This window comes from Polypterus senegalus, chromosome 6 (genome assembly GCF_016835505.1).
Source record: "Polypterus senegalus isolate Bchr_013 chromosome 6, ASM1683550v1, whole genome shotgun sequence".
In the NCBI taxonomy this organism is placed as follows: Eukaryota; Metazoa; Chordata; class Cladistia; order Polypteriformes; family Polypteridae; genus Polypterus; species Polypterus senegalus.
Genome location: NC_053159.1, coordinates 136,981,703 through 137,000,391, shown reverse-complemented (window position 1 = coordinate 137,000,391; position 18,689 = coordinate 136,981,703). Strand labels below are relative to the sequence as shown.

The following is an 18,689-nucleotide window of genomic DNA, read 5'->3' as shown; positions in this document are numbered from 1 at the left end:
ACTTTCGCAGCTTCACTCTATCGCGGATTTTACGTGTAAGCATATCTAAATATATAATGCGGATTTTTCGCTGCTTCGCGGGTTCTGCGGACAATGTGTGCTTTTACTTCCTGTACATGCTTCCTCAGTTGTTTTGCCCAATTGATTTCATACAAGGGACGCTATTGGTGGATGGCTGAGAAGCTAACCAATCAGAGCACGCAGTTAAGTTCCTGTGTGCTGAATGGCTCAGCGAAGGAGCACTGAATTCGATTCCGTGGCGTTAACCAGGAAGTCTCGTCTCGCTCATTCAGCATCAACATGTTTCGCTGTGTAAAGATTTAACTTTTGTGCTCTTTTGTGTTTATCTTTGTGCATAGTCAAGCCCTTCATCATGGCTCCAAAACAATCTGCTCCTGCTACTGCTTTAGGGGCCGTGCCCAAGCATCAACGGAAGATGTTCATGATTGCCAAAAAGGTAAACGTTTTGGATATGTTGAAGGAAGGGAAAAGCTACACCGCTGTAGGATGGCATTACGGCATCAATGAGGCTACGATTCTTTTTATTTAAAAAATAGGAAAGGAATATAAGATCTACTGCCGCAGTGTACTTTTAACTAGGGTGCAAAACGAGTTGTAAGTGGATGTAATAAGGCAGTAGTCTGGATGGAATCTGCTTTAGAGATTTGGATTGAAGACTGCCGGTTAGAAGAACAACGGTGGTGCTACACAGTCGCCTGAAGAGGCTTCTTTAGAAGAGCTGTAACGCTCTCCTTTGTTGTGCAGTAAAACTAAACTCATCGTTATCGGACAAGTCATCGTGTCATTGTTGGTGAGTAATCATAATTAATTTTCTACTTACAGTACTTAGTACATGTACGTACGTTTAGTGTCACTGTACACACACTTACTGTATAGAATTTTTCTTGCATTGTACGTATATATTGCTGGTGACCTGTCTATCGTAATGGCTGTAACATATGTGATATCGGAGACACTCGATATCTTTAAAATAATATTTAGGTTTTACTGTATATAAACAGTGTGTTTACATACATAATTTCAATGAAGGGTTTATGCTGTATAACTGTGCGGGGAATATTTATAAACAGTGTGGGAGAGTTTATAAGGGCTTAAAATATCTAAAAATAACCATACAAACATATGGTTTCTACTTCGCGGATTTTCACCTATCGCGGGGGGTTCTGAAACGCAACCGCCGCGATCAAGGAGGGATTACTGTGTGTGTGTGTATATATATATATATATATATATATATATTTATATATATATAATCACAAAGGTAAAAATCACATCAGAAATTACAATGTCACTTCAGTCTGTGCTTTTTTACCAATTTCATATATAAAGCTCAAAATTAGTGTGTGTGCGTGTATTTGTATGTCCAGTATACATATCCACAATCTGACCAATCTCTGCCAAAATTTGCACACCTCCTCATTTGATGAAGGGAAGAAAATGAACTACTGTATGTTCGGACCCAAAGTTTTGTCAATGGGGGTACCTCTGTTTTTTTCCTCCTTGTAACTACAGTTTGAACAACAGTGCCACCTGGTAGCTCAGAGCAAGTGAAACATCAAAACAGAGTGTTGCCAGACTAAAACAAAAATGGACCACAGATTAAAATTACTTATTCGTGCAATGTCAGGTGCTGCTTCTAGTCCACTATAAGATAGGACACTCTTACCCTAATTCGTAGTGCAAATGCCTGACTGTGACTTGTTTATTGATTATCCTTTTTAGGTAGATTGACCCTAGTGTATAAATTTGCCACCCTACAAATATACCTGTGGTTGTGTCTCTTAAAGTACCTATGTGAGATTAGTAACTTTAGCAGTGCTAATGAATACTGGATTTAACTTTAGTACTTTCTTATAAAATTGAGAATATAATTATTTTCAAGTCATTTATATATAAAAATCCTAAATTTGAATTTGTGGAGCAAATCAAAGCTCTAAGCAATGTGTAAAAACAATAAACATAAACTGAAGGTCATATGATAAAGCAGTGTTGCCTAGCAACCAAACTTGTAGAAAAGTTACAGCATAACAGCTACTCGGATTTTCTCACAACTGTTAACTAACATAATTCTGAATTTTATTTTATAAAAATAGGATGAGGAAACATTACCCTTTCTTCATTATAAAGGCACAACCTCCAATTTCCTTTAAATTTAGATTCATTGCGTTCATCATTTCCTGCTATCATCCTTTCTTGCATTGTCATTATAGAGATTCACTCCTGCAGTAATCTAAGTCAAAAAACTGGATTAAACCCCACCACATTTCACTAGCACTGCCATCTTATAGAGTTTATCAGTTCTTCAGTCTATGGCCTCCAACACTGAGGCCTTGAAAATGACTCATCCATTCTCCCTGCATCTGATCTCTGCCAAGATGCAGAAGATGGTTTGAAGTGTCCTAGAATTTAACTAAGCAAACATATACAATTATTTGACATTTCAAGGACCCCCATAAACACCTCTTTGGTGTACCAGAGTCTGTGTAGTCAAAAAAGTGCAATTTCCTACAGTGTAACTACACAAAACTGCAATATATATACTGTATATGAGGCTTGTATTTTTTTATACAGCAATACAAAGCAACTTTCCTTGTCATAAAGATGCACAACAAATAAACCATTAAAATGGGGTCAATTTTATTGTTATTTTGCAACAATGGTCTATGTTTCTATTCTCTGTGGTGAAAGAAAATGTTATCATTAAGTTGTCACTTAAATCACTTAATTTGAACAAGTTTGCCTAATGGATTAAGTTGTTTTATTTTTCATCCACAGAATACCCTAATGTAAGATTTAGATTAAGCAATTTAAAAATAAATTCAAGGTTAAAAGTCAAATTAATAGCCTTACTCCTTCAGTTCAGCCAGTGAAGCTGAAATCTTGAGGTCATGACCCAGCAAGTAGAGAGTTGTGATTAAATCACTCCACTGTACTAGTTCACCCAGAGGACCACCACTGAAAGCACTCTCTGCAATCTTGAAACCTGATTCTTTTGTCAAGAGTCCTAAGTGAACAAGAATCTGAAACAATACAATGTTGTTAGTTAGAAGTATATAGAAGAAAGTATGTAAGATCAGAAGAAATACAATATGTGAATTTAAACTATATTCGCTAGATGATGGAAAAAACAGAGATGCATTTCATTTCATTCATACCAATTACTTATTAACTGCTGCTTTTATGGTAAAAAAAAAAACATAACTAGGATATTCCTTTCCAATTTTTCTTTTTCTGTTAAATTAAGAACCACTTATATCATAATTTTGGTTAAATCCTTTCAATAAAATAGAATGACTGTTACAGAGGTATAGTGACAATGTGTCTCTTGAATATAGCTCCTGCCAGGTTGTGAAGTGTATTAGAATAGCATGATTGTGCTAGGAAAGAAGCTATGAGACCTGTTATGTGACACGAGGCTAGTGTACAGACAATTAAAATTAGGCTCATGTACGGATGAATAATTATGAGACAAAGAAAGCACATAGTGAAGTGAAACTTAAAATAAGGTTTAGTCTTATGGACATGATATAACATTTTCCGTATTTATTAAATTTGTCAAATCTATGGCAGGAAATCATTACATGGTGTTCTCTCATAGTCATTGAATTTGTTGTTGACTTTCATCAAAGTTCAATATTGGCACATCAAAAAAAAATGATAATATCAATTATTTACACCTCAGTTCCTTTAAAACAATATATATATTTTTAGTTAAAAAAGGGTTAAGCAATTCACAATCTACATTTCAAAAATAAGGCTAATACAATGCAAGTACTGTTTGAGTATGGATATTTTTGTAGGCTTGCATCAATGAAACTGGCCCCTGGGTAACCTACTGTACATACAGCATGTAGGAGATGACAGTTAATCCAACACTTTGAGCTCAAGGTCACTAACCTTGAGGAGGAGACTGCTAAAATACATGTACATTGCTGTAGAGAATTTTTTAAGCAGATAGTGTGTACCCACTCAGTGATGTAGGAGGAGACTCCTGACCAGATAAGCAAAAATAGGTGGGTAACAGTTATATGCAAGTGCAAAAGAAGATAGGCATGCTGTGCAGGGAAATTAATGCTCCTCTCCAACTTGGACCAATTTCAGGACCAGAATGCCCACCTCAAAGCCAGCCCCCAGAAAGAAGGAGCACTCGATTCAGGTTTGCATTAAAGGTGGAGAGTCTTATACAGTATTTGCTTTCCTGGTGCACAGGTGAGGGACCACTCTGTAAGGGTGGACAAGCTTCTATGTCGCATCAAGTGTGGAAAATTGTTACTGTCCACACAGAAAAAAATGACACAGACATGGACAGACAGACAGTTATGCTAGGTAATAAACTGGCAAGTAAAACTGACAGTGTGATCTCCTTAGAAGTTCTACTTGTGTCATTTGCCAGCCCAAGTAAGACTGGATGAAATCAGAAGGCTTAAAGCAACTTCAAATGGGAGACAAGCCACATCTTAATATTTGGATCCAGTCAGAAAGCATCAGGTATAGAGGCTTACATATTATGAGCGAGTTAACGAACCAAACCCCAGGAAAATGCAGACAACAGTTTCAACATGCATTTTTTACCTCTCTATCTATCTACAAAAATGCAAAGTTGACTGACTGACTGACAGACTGAACAATAAAAACACTTTTTCCTATTTAGCTAAAAAGATTAAGATTAAATCTGGCAGGATGGTACATCTACAGCAGTAGGTATTCACTAAGAAAGGAAATTTTTATCATTTCGCAGGCTAGTTCTGTGACACATGTGACAATAAATCTGGGGTAAACAAAAAAAAAACTGAAGGAATAAAAAAGAAAGAAAACAAAACAACAAATTAAGTTATAGAGCCAAGCCACATTTAATGAAGTGTGATTTTTTTTCTACAAAGATGATGTTTTTCAGAATAAGATAATAAGAGAACAGGACAGCTTATTAGTCACTTTTTTTTTTTTGGAAGTCATTTAGTCATATTCACTGTATATTGAGACACTATTAATCTGAGGCTTTGATACTAATGGAGAATCAAGATTTGTAATAGTTTTTAGCTTTGAATGAATCAACTTTAAAATAATATTAGCCACCGGTTAAAAAAAAAAAAAAAAGAAATACTGTATACAGAAAAGTACTTGGTTACATGGTACTTCTGATACATCCCATTTACCAATAGCACTTAGGCCCATTGACTTATAAAATTTCCTGGGCAAAGCAGGGTAACACAACTACTATTTAAATAAAAATGCACATTTAAATGGAGATATTACAGCTATGGTGGACTCAAATAGAAAAAATATTAACTGGAAAAACCTTAGAAATAGCAGAGTAAAAAGTCTGATGTGTGGAGGATGGGTCAAGAGAGGTTACACCTAAGCTATACAACACACTAGTGAGGCCTCAGCTACAGAACTGTGTAAGTCATGGTCTACAAGTTACACAAATACATAACTATGCTGGAGACAGTACTGAGAAGAGCAGTTAGACTGACTAAATGTCGAGAAAAAGTGACATGATTGAGTTGTTTAAAATTAGAATGGAATTAGTATAGTGGATTACATCTGTTGCTTTAAAATAAAGTTTTCAGCAAAAACAAGGGGACATTGATGAAAATCTGCCAAAAGTGGGTTAAAAATAAATGTTAGAAAACTTTTCTTTACACAGAGAACCACATACACATAAGAATACATTATCAAGTAGTGTGGTAGACAGTCGTAGTTGGGATATCTTTAAAACTCAATGTCATTTTGGAGAAATAAGATGTATAGGAATGGCAAATATATTATTCTGAACCATCTGGTCTCATTGAGATTTTTCTAAAGAAAGCAGAATCCAGTACACATTCCATGTGGTTCCGGAATGAATAAATTAAATGCATCTAATGGTGTGAACTAGAACATACACTCAAATTATCTCTTAACAATTTTCAATCAAAAATCACAGTGCCCTGCAATAATTCAGACTAGCATTAATACTTGTATAATAAAGCAAAAAAGGTTAACTTTTAAATTAAAATGAATCATACTGGAGAAATCATTTAGTTCAATTGATTAACAATTTACTCACCCAAAGAAGACATTACACAAAGACAGAACACTTCTCATTCAAAACTAACATTACTTCATTTACATAATTATAATATACATTGAAAAAATACCTTTTTGCGCTTTCGATTTTCAAGGTTCTGCTTTTCGGCAAGGGACTTAATTGCTCCAACCCATGCCTCAGCCATTCGTTTGATTCTCAACATCATCCACCGGAATTCTTCATGCTTGGACATTACAAGGTATAGATCTTCAAAATCTGTACGTATTTCAGACTGCAAGGGGCACAATATTCCTCAATTGAATTTATTTACAAATATAAATTTGTGCATACTTAATATGCAAGTAACAGGAGTTTACAAAATATTAGAAAATAATATAGTGAAGATATTTAACAACAGCCTTAATAATGGAAACAATGCTAAGAAAAAGTTTAATCATACAATATAGTAAATTAATCTTGAAGTACTTACTATATTGGAAAAAGTACAATGACAAAGTTTAGATTTTTTTCTTGGGAAAGGGCAGATAGTGTATATGCCAAGAATGTTTTTGTATTCTAAAAATGTCTAATAAATTTTAAAGGGTGCATTCAAAATTAAAATGTGTGTGAGCACAACAAATATACCTTCACCAAAGAGACAAAACTAAGACCTATTAAATTTGTATGTAAACAATCGTTAAAGGCCATCTCATCCGAAACTCTGAAATACAGTAACTAAGCATGATAACATGCAGGACCATGGACAGTGTTTTTTAATTTTTGTTTTATCTCTGTCAAAATATGCTCTTCATCAGCCTGGGAATTTTCCAGTAATTGTATTGTTTCAGAGATTTTCTATGATTATTTCACCATAAATTGTGAAAATGCATGCTGAATTCCCATGCATTTTATTACAAACCATCTGTCATAGGTAACCTCTCCACTTACACTGTATTTTATCTCTGAACTGTATGTAATGTCAGCGTGCATATAAGACCTCACTGTTCACAAAACCATAATTTAAACAGCCTAGTGTGTAATGGAGTGTGAAGTCTCAAGAAGTAGCGGTCTTCCTTGAAAGTACTATTTGAGTCTCATGACGTACTCATACTCCTGGTGAAACATGGATGTCCTAGATAAAGCTAAATATAGCATACATAAATAAACCACAAACAAAAATGTCATTACCAGGATAACATTTTATAATTAACACATCCCTTGTTTCATTGTGACAGGTTCGGAGCACTAATGTATGGATAGGAAACCATTTCTTTTAAATGTTAATGCTTCTTCTTAGATATTTCCTGCAGTAAAAAGTCTCCTCCAATCAGTCACATTATAACAAAACATAAATTTACTAAATAACACTTTGAGAAATTTGTCAATAGACACAGCTGTGGATAAAAATAATTGTGTAATTAATCAAATTTTTAAATGCAAAAACAAACTATTTTTTTCTAATCTTGCAGGAGTTGTTTTTCAGTACAAATTTAAACATTAGTTTACTCAGATCTATGAAGCTACGGCAGACATTGCCAAAGCCTGATGCTGCAATCTGATACCTTCTGAGTTAACCATTCAAGTTCGTTCACATTTATTCCATACTGTTTTCCTTGACTGGGCAGGTAAAGATGATGTATCAAAGAATGCTCACTTTTCACACTGCACTGGAAGAAAGCTGAAAGATTCATATTGGGACTCACTGCATTCACATCTTTCTTTCTGTATGCTTTCCCTAAGAAATCATCATCTTGTACTGCTCTGCTTTGAATCTCCAACTGCCTGATCATCCACTTATAGAAGAACGGACATTACCTTACACTAAAAATCTTGTAACAGTTCTGTTTTGACTTTCAAACATTTTTCTCTAAACATTATATTAAAAAATCACTATGTAAATTTCAATTACAATTTTGGAAAAAAAGTAACCTAATTTTATTCACATCAACATAATGTTATCTTTGTTCACAGCCAATGCTACCTAACTTCTTGTCTGGGATATTCTTCGAACCCTGTTCCTCACTTCACCAATAATGCTTCTTTAATTCACCCTCTCCATTGATTTTTTGTTGCTGGTAGGATTCATTTGTCCAAACCTGGCTTTGTTCCTCTCTAATACCAATCACTGCTTTTTGTAGATGTTCCTCAAAATGTTTTTCTTGTGCTTTGGACTACACTTTTCCTCATCTCTCCATTGCTCACATGTTTCTGGATTCTCATTTCTTTCTCCTGATTTGTGAAAAGATCTTTGACTACAAGAACATCTTATATGACACTGCTGTTCAGGTGCCTCTTGAAGAGGGGTATCTGTTTACAAAACATATTGGAACTTCTTAAGCTTCCTGCTCTTCTTGCTTTTTTTATTTCTCTTATGCCTGTAAAATTTGCACTTTGCTGTTAACCACTCAAATGAATTGCACATACTGTACACTGGTATTTGTAAGTTGCCTTGAGTAATTTAGCCCGATAATTGATATATAAATTAATACAAATTTTTGCCATACCCTTCCTTTTTTGTCAGCATCTTCACTGGGATTCTTCGCTCTCCATGGGAGATGAGGGCACCAGTTTTCAACCTGAAAAATATTAAGGGTTTACATTTAAGTCTTGAAACAGAAAAGATAAATCTTTAATCCCTAAAAGTTAACAAACCCCTTATGTTTAAACTGTAACCTCATTTTAAATACATAAAATTGATGACAACCATAAAGTTAACCTGTAAGATTCTTTACATCATTTGAATACTGAACATAGAGAACTGTGAAGAAAAAATATGATGCATCGTTAATATAGCCATATTTTCTGTTCAAAATGAATGACTTTTAAAAAATAATTCTTTTTTTTTTTCAGTCTTCCAGTTTTTGATCATGAATATTATAAGAACATACTTATAATTATTTAAAACACCAATGTGCTCTAGTATCTAGTAACAACAGAGAAATCATAGTGCATAAAGAAGTGAATTTCTGAAAAGTTTTTACATTGTAAAGCAGAGCAATCAAGTTGTATGCAGAATTCATCTGTTGAAAATTCAGTACATATCTCCGATTTTCTCCAGTAAGTATACTGCTAAAAAAAGAACACCACCACTCCTATTTTACAAAAGAACTAATGTCCCCTTAAATACTACAAAGAACAAAAGACAAACAACACTGCCCAGGCCAAGCATATAGCACTACTCTTTTTTTTTTTTTAATCTGACCACCTTGTGGAATAATTTGCATGCAAGCGTGCAAACCACTACAACAATCACACCAACTATGCACAGTGGTATGGTAACAGTGACCATCTGGCTTCCATTTTTTTCCAGATAAGTTACTTCTTCCTGCTTTGTCACTTAAGGCTGTGCTACTTTACTGCTTGGTTTCAGCAGATGGTCCCCGGGCTCCACTGATGCCCACAAATGTCCTGTTTCTACTATTAGCAGGATATCACAGTTGTTCAAGAATATTCTAAGAATTAGTCATACAGTACATATTGGCCAAATTTCTGTCTATGCAAATCTCAAGTTAAATCTAATTAAACAAAAATGGATGCACACTGATAAATACTTAAACTATCCAATTAATTTGAAAATTATAAGACTGAAGACAGGAGGAACAGCTATGAAAGTGAAATACTTCCCCTTGTGCCCAATGCTACCAAGTTAGGCTCTTTGTTCCTACATGTTTAAATTGGACATTGTGGCCTGCAGGGGGCGCACCACCTGCCAAATCCCAACACAGACACCAGGCACAAGGTCAGCACACAACATGCGCTTATTCTCAAGGGGAAATGCTCCTCTATCATTCCCCTCAGCAGCACAGAAAATAAACCACTTAACACTAGAACTACCAAAGCCTACGAAAAAACTCGTAAATCCGTCCCACCTTAAATCCCTTCGCACCTCTCCATCAGTGTGTTTTGTCTTGTAAATGTGTCAATAAGTAGCAGGCAGCCTACTATCACATCCCACCACCACCAAAGTTTTCTCAGCTCAAGTCTGTTTACCTGCGTGTCAGTTGCTTAGAGTTCTATAGACTGGAGTAAATACTGTATCGTTATTTGGAAAACATGCATTTCATTTGTGTTCTGTATCTACAACAATCTATGTAAACACATCGTTAAAACAGAAACATTTTTCATGTTTAGTAATAATTGACAAAATGTAGACATGAAGCGTATAATGTGTGAAGCCTGAAGTCCAAATATCAAGTAAACACTTTCACAAAAGGTACAAGTATAACAAAACAAGTGCACTTTTATTCAAGAATATAACTGCAGAAAAAGAACCTGCGTTAGGGTGCAACATTGACACATTTTTGCTACTATTGCGCTTTGGTGAGGTAACGGTAAGAACTGCTGACTGGTAATGAGAAGGTCATGAGTTCGATCCCGCAAGACTCCGTTTTGAGAAGTGAACTGCTCTTATTCTTACTATTTTAGAATAAAAACATACATTTGATTTGAGTCTGTAACAACCGGTGCAAATGTATGGTACTTGTAAAGGTTAGTGTTATTGTTTTTATTCTATTTTATTCTCCCAGTTACATTCATACTCCCCATGATCTGACACTGCTGTTTTCACATAAAGACGCGTTTATTTGATATTTGGACTTCAGGCTTCACACATTATATGCTTCATGTCTACATTTTGTCAATTATTACTAAAACATGAAAAACATTTCTGTTTTAAAGATGTGTTTACATAGATTGTTGTAGACACGGAACACACATGAAATGCATGTGTTCCAAATAACGATATAGTATTTATTCAATGCAACTGACACGGAGGTAAATTGACTTGAGCTGAGAAAACTTTGTGCGGCGGTGGGGGGATGTGATAGCAGGCCGCTTGCTGCTTATCGACAAAATTAAAAGACAAAAGACGCTGACGGAGAGGTGCGAAGGGATTTAAGGTGGGACCAGAGGTGGGTAGTAACGAGTTACCTTTACTCCGTTACATTTACTTGAGTAACTTTTTAAAAAAATTATACTTCTAGGAGTAGTTTTACTGCACCATACTTTTTACTTTTACTTGAGTACCTCTGTGAAGAAGAAATGCTACTCTTACTCCGCTACATTGGGCAACACTTGAATCATTACTTTTTTTCTATTAGATATGCTATATTTTTGCCAGTGAGAAGCTGCCAGTGGATCTACTGCATGACTGTTTCACCAATCAGACATAGCAACAATAATCACAACACTCCGTTTCACCAATCAGATGTAGCAACAATAATCACAAGACTCCGTTTCAACAATCAGACGTAGCAACAATAATCACATGGCTCCGTTTCACAACAACAACAACAACAACATTTATTTATATAGCACATTTTCATACAAACAGTAGCTCAAAGTGCTTTACATAATAAAGAATAAAAAAATAAAAGACACAATAAGAAAACAAAATAAATCAACATTAATTAACATCGAATAAGAGTAAGGTTCTTTGGCCAGGGGGGACAGAAAAAACAAAAAAACTCCAGACGGCTAGAGAAAAAAATAAAAAAAAATAAAAAAACAAATCAGACATAGCCATGCAGTCACATGACCACACACAAACTGTGGCGGCATAGCGGCACAAACTTCTCACAGAGAGCGGACAGGGAAAGAAAGAATCCAAGAAAAATGAGAGTCAACTCCTGCTGAATCTTAACCATCACTTCACTGAGGAAAGAATAAGCACATTTTAACCAAACATGCAGAAATACAGACAGTCAAGGTAAAGTGAGACTTCTTGTACGTGTACAAGCTGCCTTGTTCTAATGTTATTTTCTATCAGCTGTGCTATTTGGAGGGCAAGTGAATATGCAGTATTATACTATCAGTGTACAGTATATCTTGTCACTGTAAGAAGTTTGCACTGTTCAAACATACATGTTACCTACTGTAGGTATTGACTTCAAAAGCTTTGTTGTAAAAAACTGAGATTTGGAAATTTGGTGTTATTTGTGCATCTTTATTTTGTAAAGATGTTACTTATTTTTACTCATTTTTTATTTTATTATTTGGAAATAGCAGAATTTGCACATTACTTTATATTTTTGTCTGTCTTATTGCAACATTTGTAAAAAATAAATAATTGATTATGATCAAACAGTTACTCAGTACTTGAGTAGTCTTTTCACCAAAAACTTTTTTACTCTTACTTGAGTAATTTTTTGGGTGACTACTTTTTACTTCTACTTGAGTAATATTATTTTGAAGTAACGCTACTCTTACTTGAGTACAATTTTTGGCGACTCTACCCACCTCTGGGTGGGACGGATTTACGAGTTTTTTTGTAGGCTTTGGTAATTCCAGTGTTAAAACACAGTATTTTCTCTTTCTTTCTTCTTCTTCCTCTTCTCTTTCTCTCGTCTCCCACTCCTTCTCTGGCAAGCTTTGTCTCTCACCCGCCCGACTCTGAGTCCCAGAGTAGTGGCCGCTGACTCCTTTTATAGAGCACCTGGAAGTACTCCAGGTGTCCTGTGACCTCCTTCCAGCACCATTTTCGGTTGTGGCAGCATTCCTGCCATAAAGAGCTCTGCCGTTTCTACAGGTCCCCTGGAGGCATCCATGGAACCCAAAAGGGTTGCATCAAACTCCAACTTCCAGCATGCCCTGTGGGACTTCTGTGGAACCACAGCAACCCAAGAGGGCTGCGGTTTTAGCGTCCAATGTGTAATGCCCAGATCACGCTCTCTCCTCAAGTTCTTCCACAATAAATTAGTCCTGGCTGGGCAAGGGCCCTAGTCTTACGTGACAACATACTAAGTTTAAGATGTAAACAGATTTAAAATTGCTGGAGAGAAATGGACATTCTCAAAGTTGAGTAATGAGAATTAGTTATTTATCAAGAGTCTGTGCTATTTCTTTAACTCTTAAAAGCAAAACACAAATGTGTTTACTGTTTTATTTCTTTTGCAAATATCACTGAACAATGAATCAGGAGAAATGTATTAATTATACATAGTAAGCAATTGAGTGACAACAAATACAACCAGCAGCAAGAAGGGACTTGTAGGCTGCTCAAAATATTGCATCTAACTTAATGAAGGTTCACTGTCATAGCAGTGCACATTTATTTTTCACATTGCGATTGAGGATTAACAGGTGCTTTCCATGTTATATTTACTTGCAGAAGCAACTGGAAGATATACACATATGCACACAAAATTACAATGTTCTGCACAATATGAGGTGAACAGTCCATTAGAAGCTTAGGAGCTGTAAAACAGAAACCATCATTCACAAAGTACAGGTGATCACCCATTTTTGACAGCTGAACTTAAAAGACTCTTCAACAAAATGTTTGCCTTCTTTGCTTAATTAGGCACAGGTTCTGAAAGCAACAGTGAATTTGAAGAATATTAAATTTTGCAACATTGTTTTTAAACTAACAGAACCTGAACAAATACTGTATATTTGTATTGTGACCTCTTCATACTGACTAAAATATGACTTCCTCTGTATTTCCAACAAAACATTCACAGATAGAAGTGTTTTGACTACACTATACTTAGCCTATGGAGGGGTTGCATTACTTTTCCTGGTCTGTTATTTTAAACCCATTTTCAGTCTCATCAGTGCTACTATTTAGTTGTTAATCTAGAAAGTGCACATAATGCTGTATTTAGCTGTAAAGTCTCAAGTGAGAAATGATTACTGTGCCTGAAACAAGGACCTGACATTTAACATTTTTATGAATGGTTTTGTTAGAGGAGTTTAAAATACACCATTCCAAAATGCCTGATCTCCAAGTTTAAAATTACCTTACAGAGAACAACTGAGACAAAATATTAAAGTAAGACTATTCATCTATATACCTATTTTACCAAATAAACTTAATGCTCATTGTATCAAAAATAACTACTTAAAAAGCAGTACTGAAGTGAATTAAGTAAGGTAAATAATTGAGGCATGGAAAGATAAATATATGTGCAAGGGTCAATATTACATGTCATTTAAATTCAAGAATTATTCAATGAACCTATCCTCAAAATAATATTTGCTAGGAGAAATCAGACAATAAAGAAAGATGTTTTATAAAAATGTATTTGTTAATGATTTATACTGCAATGAGCACATTTGAAAAGTTGCTTGAAATTTGTAAGAAATACTTTGAATTTTGATTAAACACTAGGTAATTTTTAAATTGCATCCTACAAAACCCTGAATTGGAATAATTAATTTCAATCCTATAAAGCATATTTCCTTTAAAAGGCAGACATCCCATCAGCTACACACAGTCACATAAAATACAAACTGAAAAATAAGAAACAACATAAAAATGGTATTGGAAAAGAGAAAAAGTCAGAAATGCGTGTGTAAACGGATGCATTTGCCAAAAATGACAGCCCTTTATTGCAGAATTATACTTTAGCTTCCTTTTCACATTTTAATATGAATTTACTTTGCTCATTATATTTTGCTTTATAAGCAAAAGATGGCCCAATAATTTCTAGTTGACATTGCATGCTTTGAAAACAAATTTGGAAGTTTAATTTTGCCTGTGGTAAAATGCGTTAATTCAAAAGAGCTCCCATTTTTATTCCAGAAGCATTTTTATAGTTCCATTCTCCATTAACACATGGCTTTAACTTTAAACTTTAAAAAGTTTTCTTAGTCATCACTTTAAACCACTGGGTTAGTAACATATAAAAAAAATATAATTTTTGCAGGTTGCATTCCTTTAACAAAATACTCAGCATAGAAATATATCTAACATATCTCTTAAAATTATACACAATTTATTTTATATATTACTGTATTTTATAGTTTCAGAAATTAAAGAACAATTGATTAACCCTTTAACATTATGAAATTAATCACCATCTCAATCTGCTTTTAAGTTAAATATGGAATTTAAAAACAAATGTGTATAGAATTCTGCATTTCTTATAGTGTACTTCTAAATATAAGCAAAAGCATAAATTTTAAATGGCTACCTAACAGTAATGCTTTATTTCCCTTCATTTTTTTCAACTTACCTCACTGAGGTAAATAAAATAAGAGCAAGTGGACCCATCAACTCCATAGCTGGCATAACATGGATCTGATCTCCACATATCCTTCATCCACTATGGAGAAAAAAAAAACACAATTACTAAAAAACTGACTCACTGCTAGAAACAATTGTAATTAATATACTGATATTTATTTTTGAAGTATACACTGTATATGAACAATTAAATTATTTCTAATGCTATAAATATATATTCATAGTTATCAAAGAAGGCAGTAAAGGATAAGTTCTGTATTTTTCAAGTCAGTTATTCTTTCACTATCAGGGTATATCATTAATTTGCCATGTAAAAATGTGTTCTATTGCAAATAGTAACTAGACTGTTTCTTTATTTTAATGTGATGATAATTGGGGTCCCAATGTGAAAAAAGCCTTTAAAACTTATCAAATATGTCTAGTTTGGAAAAGCAACAGTTTTAACTTAAGATAACATACAGTCTGTGATTCTAAGGCATGCTTGTGACAACAAATATAAACTGTAAATAATACATTTTACCACAGATTTTGGAAATAATTTTTGAGGCTAGGATATGTTTCTTGTTTATTTATCTGCATGGAGTGGGCATCTAGGTTGTCTTAAACAACCCTGCATTCCTTCACCAAACTAAATTCTTGTTAGTATCCTACTTTTCTTCTGCAATTCTGTTTCTTCAGCAGTTAGGTTCTCCCATGGCTTTTAACTCTAGACAGATGCACACTCAAATCATTTTTATTTTTCACCCAAATGGCACCTACTATTCTCCTATTACATTCTGTGCTATTTTAAATTGCCTACAGAATGAGATTCACGTAAAATTGCAGTGTCGTGGTGATTAGCGTGCATGAGAGGTTTGTTTTACTTTTTACAAATAATTACTCTGCATTATATTTTTAATAAAAGCCTTAGATTTTTGAAAGAGCCAGGCCTGTCACACTTTCCATGGTGTGTCATGTGCAAGCATGATTAAAAAAAAAAACACTCAGAAAATGAAAAGGCTGCGTGTGCGATACAACCCAACCCAAACAACAAAGACTCATGTGGCACAAACCAATTATTTTTAATTTTATAGAGGAGACTGAGTTGATCTTGCTGTGGATATGGTAATAAACGGGTCACAGATAATTTATTGCGTGGATAACCTGACACAGACACCAATACCAATTAAACTGTAAATACATGGGGAGAATGTACAAACTCAATGCATACCCCTGGTGTTGTGAGGTATGAATGACAGTTGTGCACTACCACTCTGCCTATGCTAAAGCATCTGTACTAAACTTACTGAACTTTAGCTTGATTAAGATTAAATATATGCCTGTCTCTTTTCAGTTCTTGCCACTTGATTGCATGCTTTGTGCATGCTCAGTCTTTCTCTCGAAAAACCACCAAAGCTGACACGTGTATTATCATATCAGTGGAAGCACACAATATCTTTGTGAAATAACAAAATAAACTTTCATATATTGAAAATATGTGAACAATTGTAAGTGTGACATTTTCAGTTATTGTTGTCTGTTTACAGAACAGAGACAGCAATTCACTTCTGGGCATCAACATTCAATAATGTCAATAATGGAGCTTGACAGTGGCTATCCAAGGTTAACCCACATCTCTGGCCCTGAAAGGCTGCCACAAAGGAAGTCAAGAAGCAAGAAGAAGCACGTAGCCACCTTTTAATACAGCTGATTCTCACAAAAATGAATACTCTTAAGTGTTTTTATACAACTTGTGGGTCTACGGGTATGAATTTCCTGTAATCATTACAGATGGTATCATTAGGTGAATTGGTTTAATTTAGACATGGTTTGTGTCTTGAAAGCACTTTTTGCTCGATGGCATTGTTTATGAAATGCTTTATTGTTGTTGTTATTGGTGAGATTACCTGTACAGGTAGTCCCCAGGTTACGGACATCCAACCTAGGACTTTTAAACGAAGCTGCAGCTGTGATGCATGCGCCTCAGTAACTCCCACTCTGTCATCTTCGGGCTGGGGACGCTGCAAGTGGTAGCTCGGCGGAAGCTGGAGGGGGGGGCGATTTCGCTGCTTGCGCAGTGTAGTGTCCGTTGGGCAGATCCCAGGGGCAAGCGGTTTCACTGCCCGCCCACCACACACTGCTGCCCTGTTTGTTCTTGGTGGGCAGCTGGTAATGCTGCAAGCGGTGACCTGGTTGTGGCTGAATGGAGGCCATTGAAGGTGAACGGGGCGGCAGGGGATAGCATTGTAGTGTGCCTCGGATGACTGCCTGTTGAAAGGGGGCAGTGGCCGCACTGTGTTCGTTCTCGGTGGGCGGATGCTGTAGGCAGCATACTGTAGTGGCGGTGACTGTGAGGTGGGCTGGTGATGAACCACCCCTCACTGCCCCTATTCATTCTCAATAGCAAGCCTGCTTGTACTGTTAAGTACATAGCAGAAAGTTGTCTCTTGTCAGTACATCAGACGTGCTGACGAGGGGTCCTTCCTACTGTGATAGCGTGTCCAGTGCTGTGCAGAAGAGCTCATCTTAACCTTTTGTCTTCACCCTTCAACAATGTCTCTGAAACACAAATCTGTTGCAAGTGCTGGTGATAGAGTAAAGAAGAGAAAAACCATCACCATGGAAAATAAAGTAGAAATAATAAAGAGGTCAGAGAGAGGTGAAACTCCATCATTCATTGGCAGAGCACTTGGTTACAGTCGGTCAACAATAGCATTTATTAAAATAATGTACCTGTTCCGACTTACATACACATTTAACTTAAGTACAAAGCTACAGTCCCTATCTCATACGTAACCCGGAGACTGCCTGTATATCTAGACGAACTGTTGCAGATGGTGTGTATGCAGCATAACCTTTTGTACCGGTAACATGCACCATCAGTGACTGAAATGCCTTTGCCTGTAACTGAAAAATGGGCAAGAAATGTTTTGCAGATGTCGATATTGCCAGTGCTCTCTTGCTCTTAAGCATTGCTTTATGGCTAACAAACTGTAATTCCACATTGGGTGACATGTTTTAAAGAGAATTAACTTCTTTTTTTTTTTTTAACTTTTAATCCACCTTAATATTTACACAATTATTTTAGCAACAGTTATCTTACATGGAAATGCATGCTCTCTATTCAAAGGAGACTAAGAGGCATGGTATGCATAGTTTACTTTAGCAGAGACTCACATGTTGCCTAACTAAAGATAAGCACCTGAAATTTAGATTTCTTTTTCATGATGGGCTATCATAAGATAATCTTAGATTTACAAATTAATCTAGTAATCTTTATGTGTGAGGGATATAGAAGGTTATCAATTAATCAGTTACACTAACAATTTAAAGCATAGAATGTAAGAAAATCTAAGGTCTATTATCTTTAGGATTTCGGAATTTCAGAAAGGGCAGATTTAATTTGTAGCACTCAATGCACTGCTGCATTTTCCGTATTACATTTCCTTGACAAATGGAGTAGGAACATGGATGAATGGATGAATGGTAGGATGGATTTTCTTTTTTTGTAGTTTTTTCTTTTGTCTGGTATAGTGGGTTAGTCATAATACTCTTACATGAAATGTGAGGTCACAGTCTAACTCTCAGAAGAGACAAAGTATTATTATAAGGGAAAAAGGAAAGTCCATTATATTCATAAAAGTATTATTTATCATATGCCAAGCCAAGTAAATATGTGCTTCAAGGCTCCACAAATACAACAGTTTCTCT

The 18,689-nt window shown here is 35.3% G+C and overlaps 1 protein-coding gene across 7 annotated transcripts in view; it reads right to left on the bottom strand.

Moving 5' to 3' along the window:
• The window catches only part of mgat5 (alpha-1,6-mannosylglycoprotein 6-beta-N-acetylglucosaminyltransferase), a 242,741-nt gene that overhangs the window by 70,001 nt on the left and 154,051 nt on the right, over positions 1-18,689 (bottom strand). For all 7 annotated transcript variants that reach the window (XM_039757305.1, XM_039757303.1, XM_039757304.1 and 4 more), the window contains exons 5-8: positions 14,989-15,078; positions 8,536-8,607; positions 6,162-6,323; positions 2,872-3,041 (exon numbers count right to left, since the gene is read on the bottom strand). In XM_039757305.1, the coding sequence (XP_039613239.1) occupies positions 2,872-3,041; positions 6,162-6,323; positions 8,536-8,607; positions 14,989-15,078 (494 nt within the window). The remainder of the gene's footprint in view (positions 1-2,871; positions 3,042-6,161; positions 6,324-8,535; positions 8,608-14,988; positions 15,079-18,689) is intronic.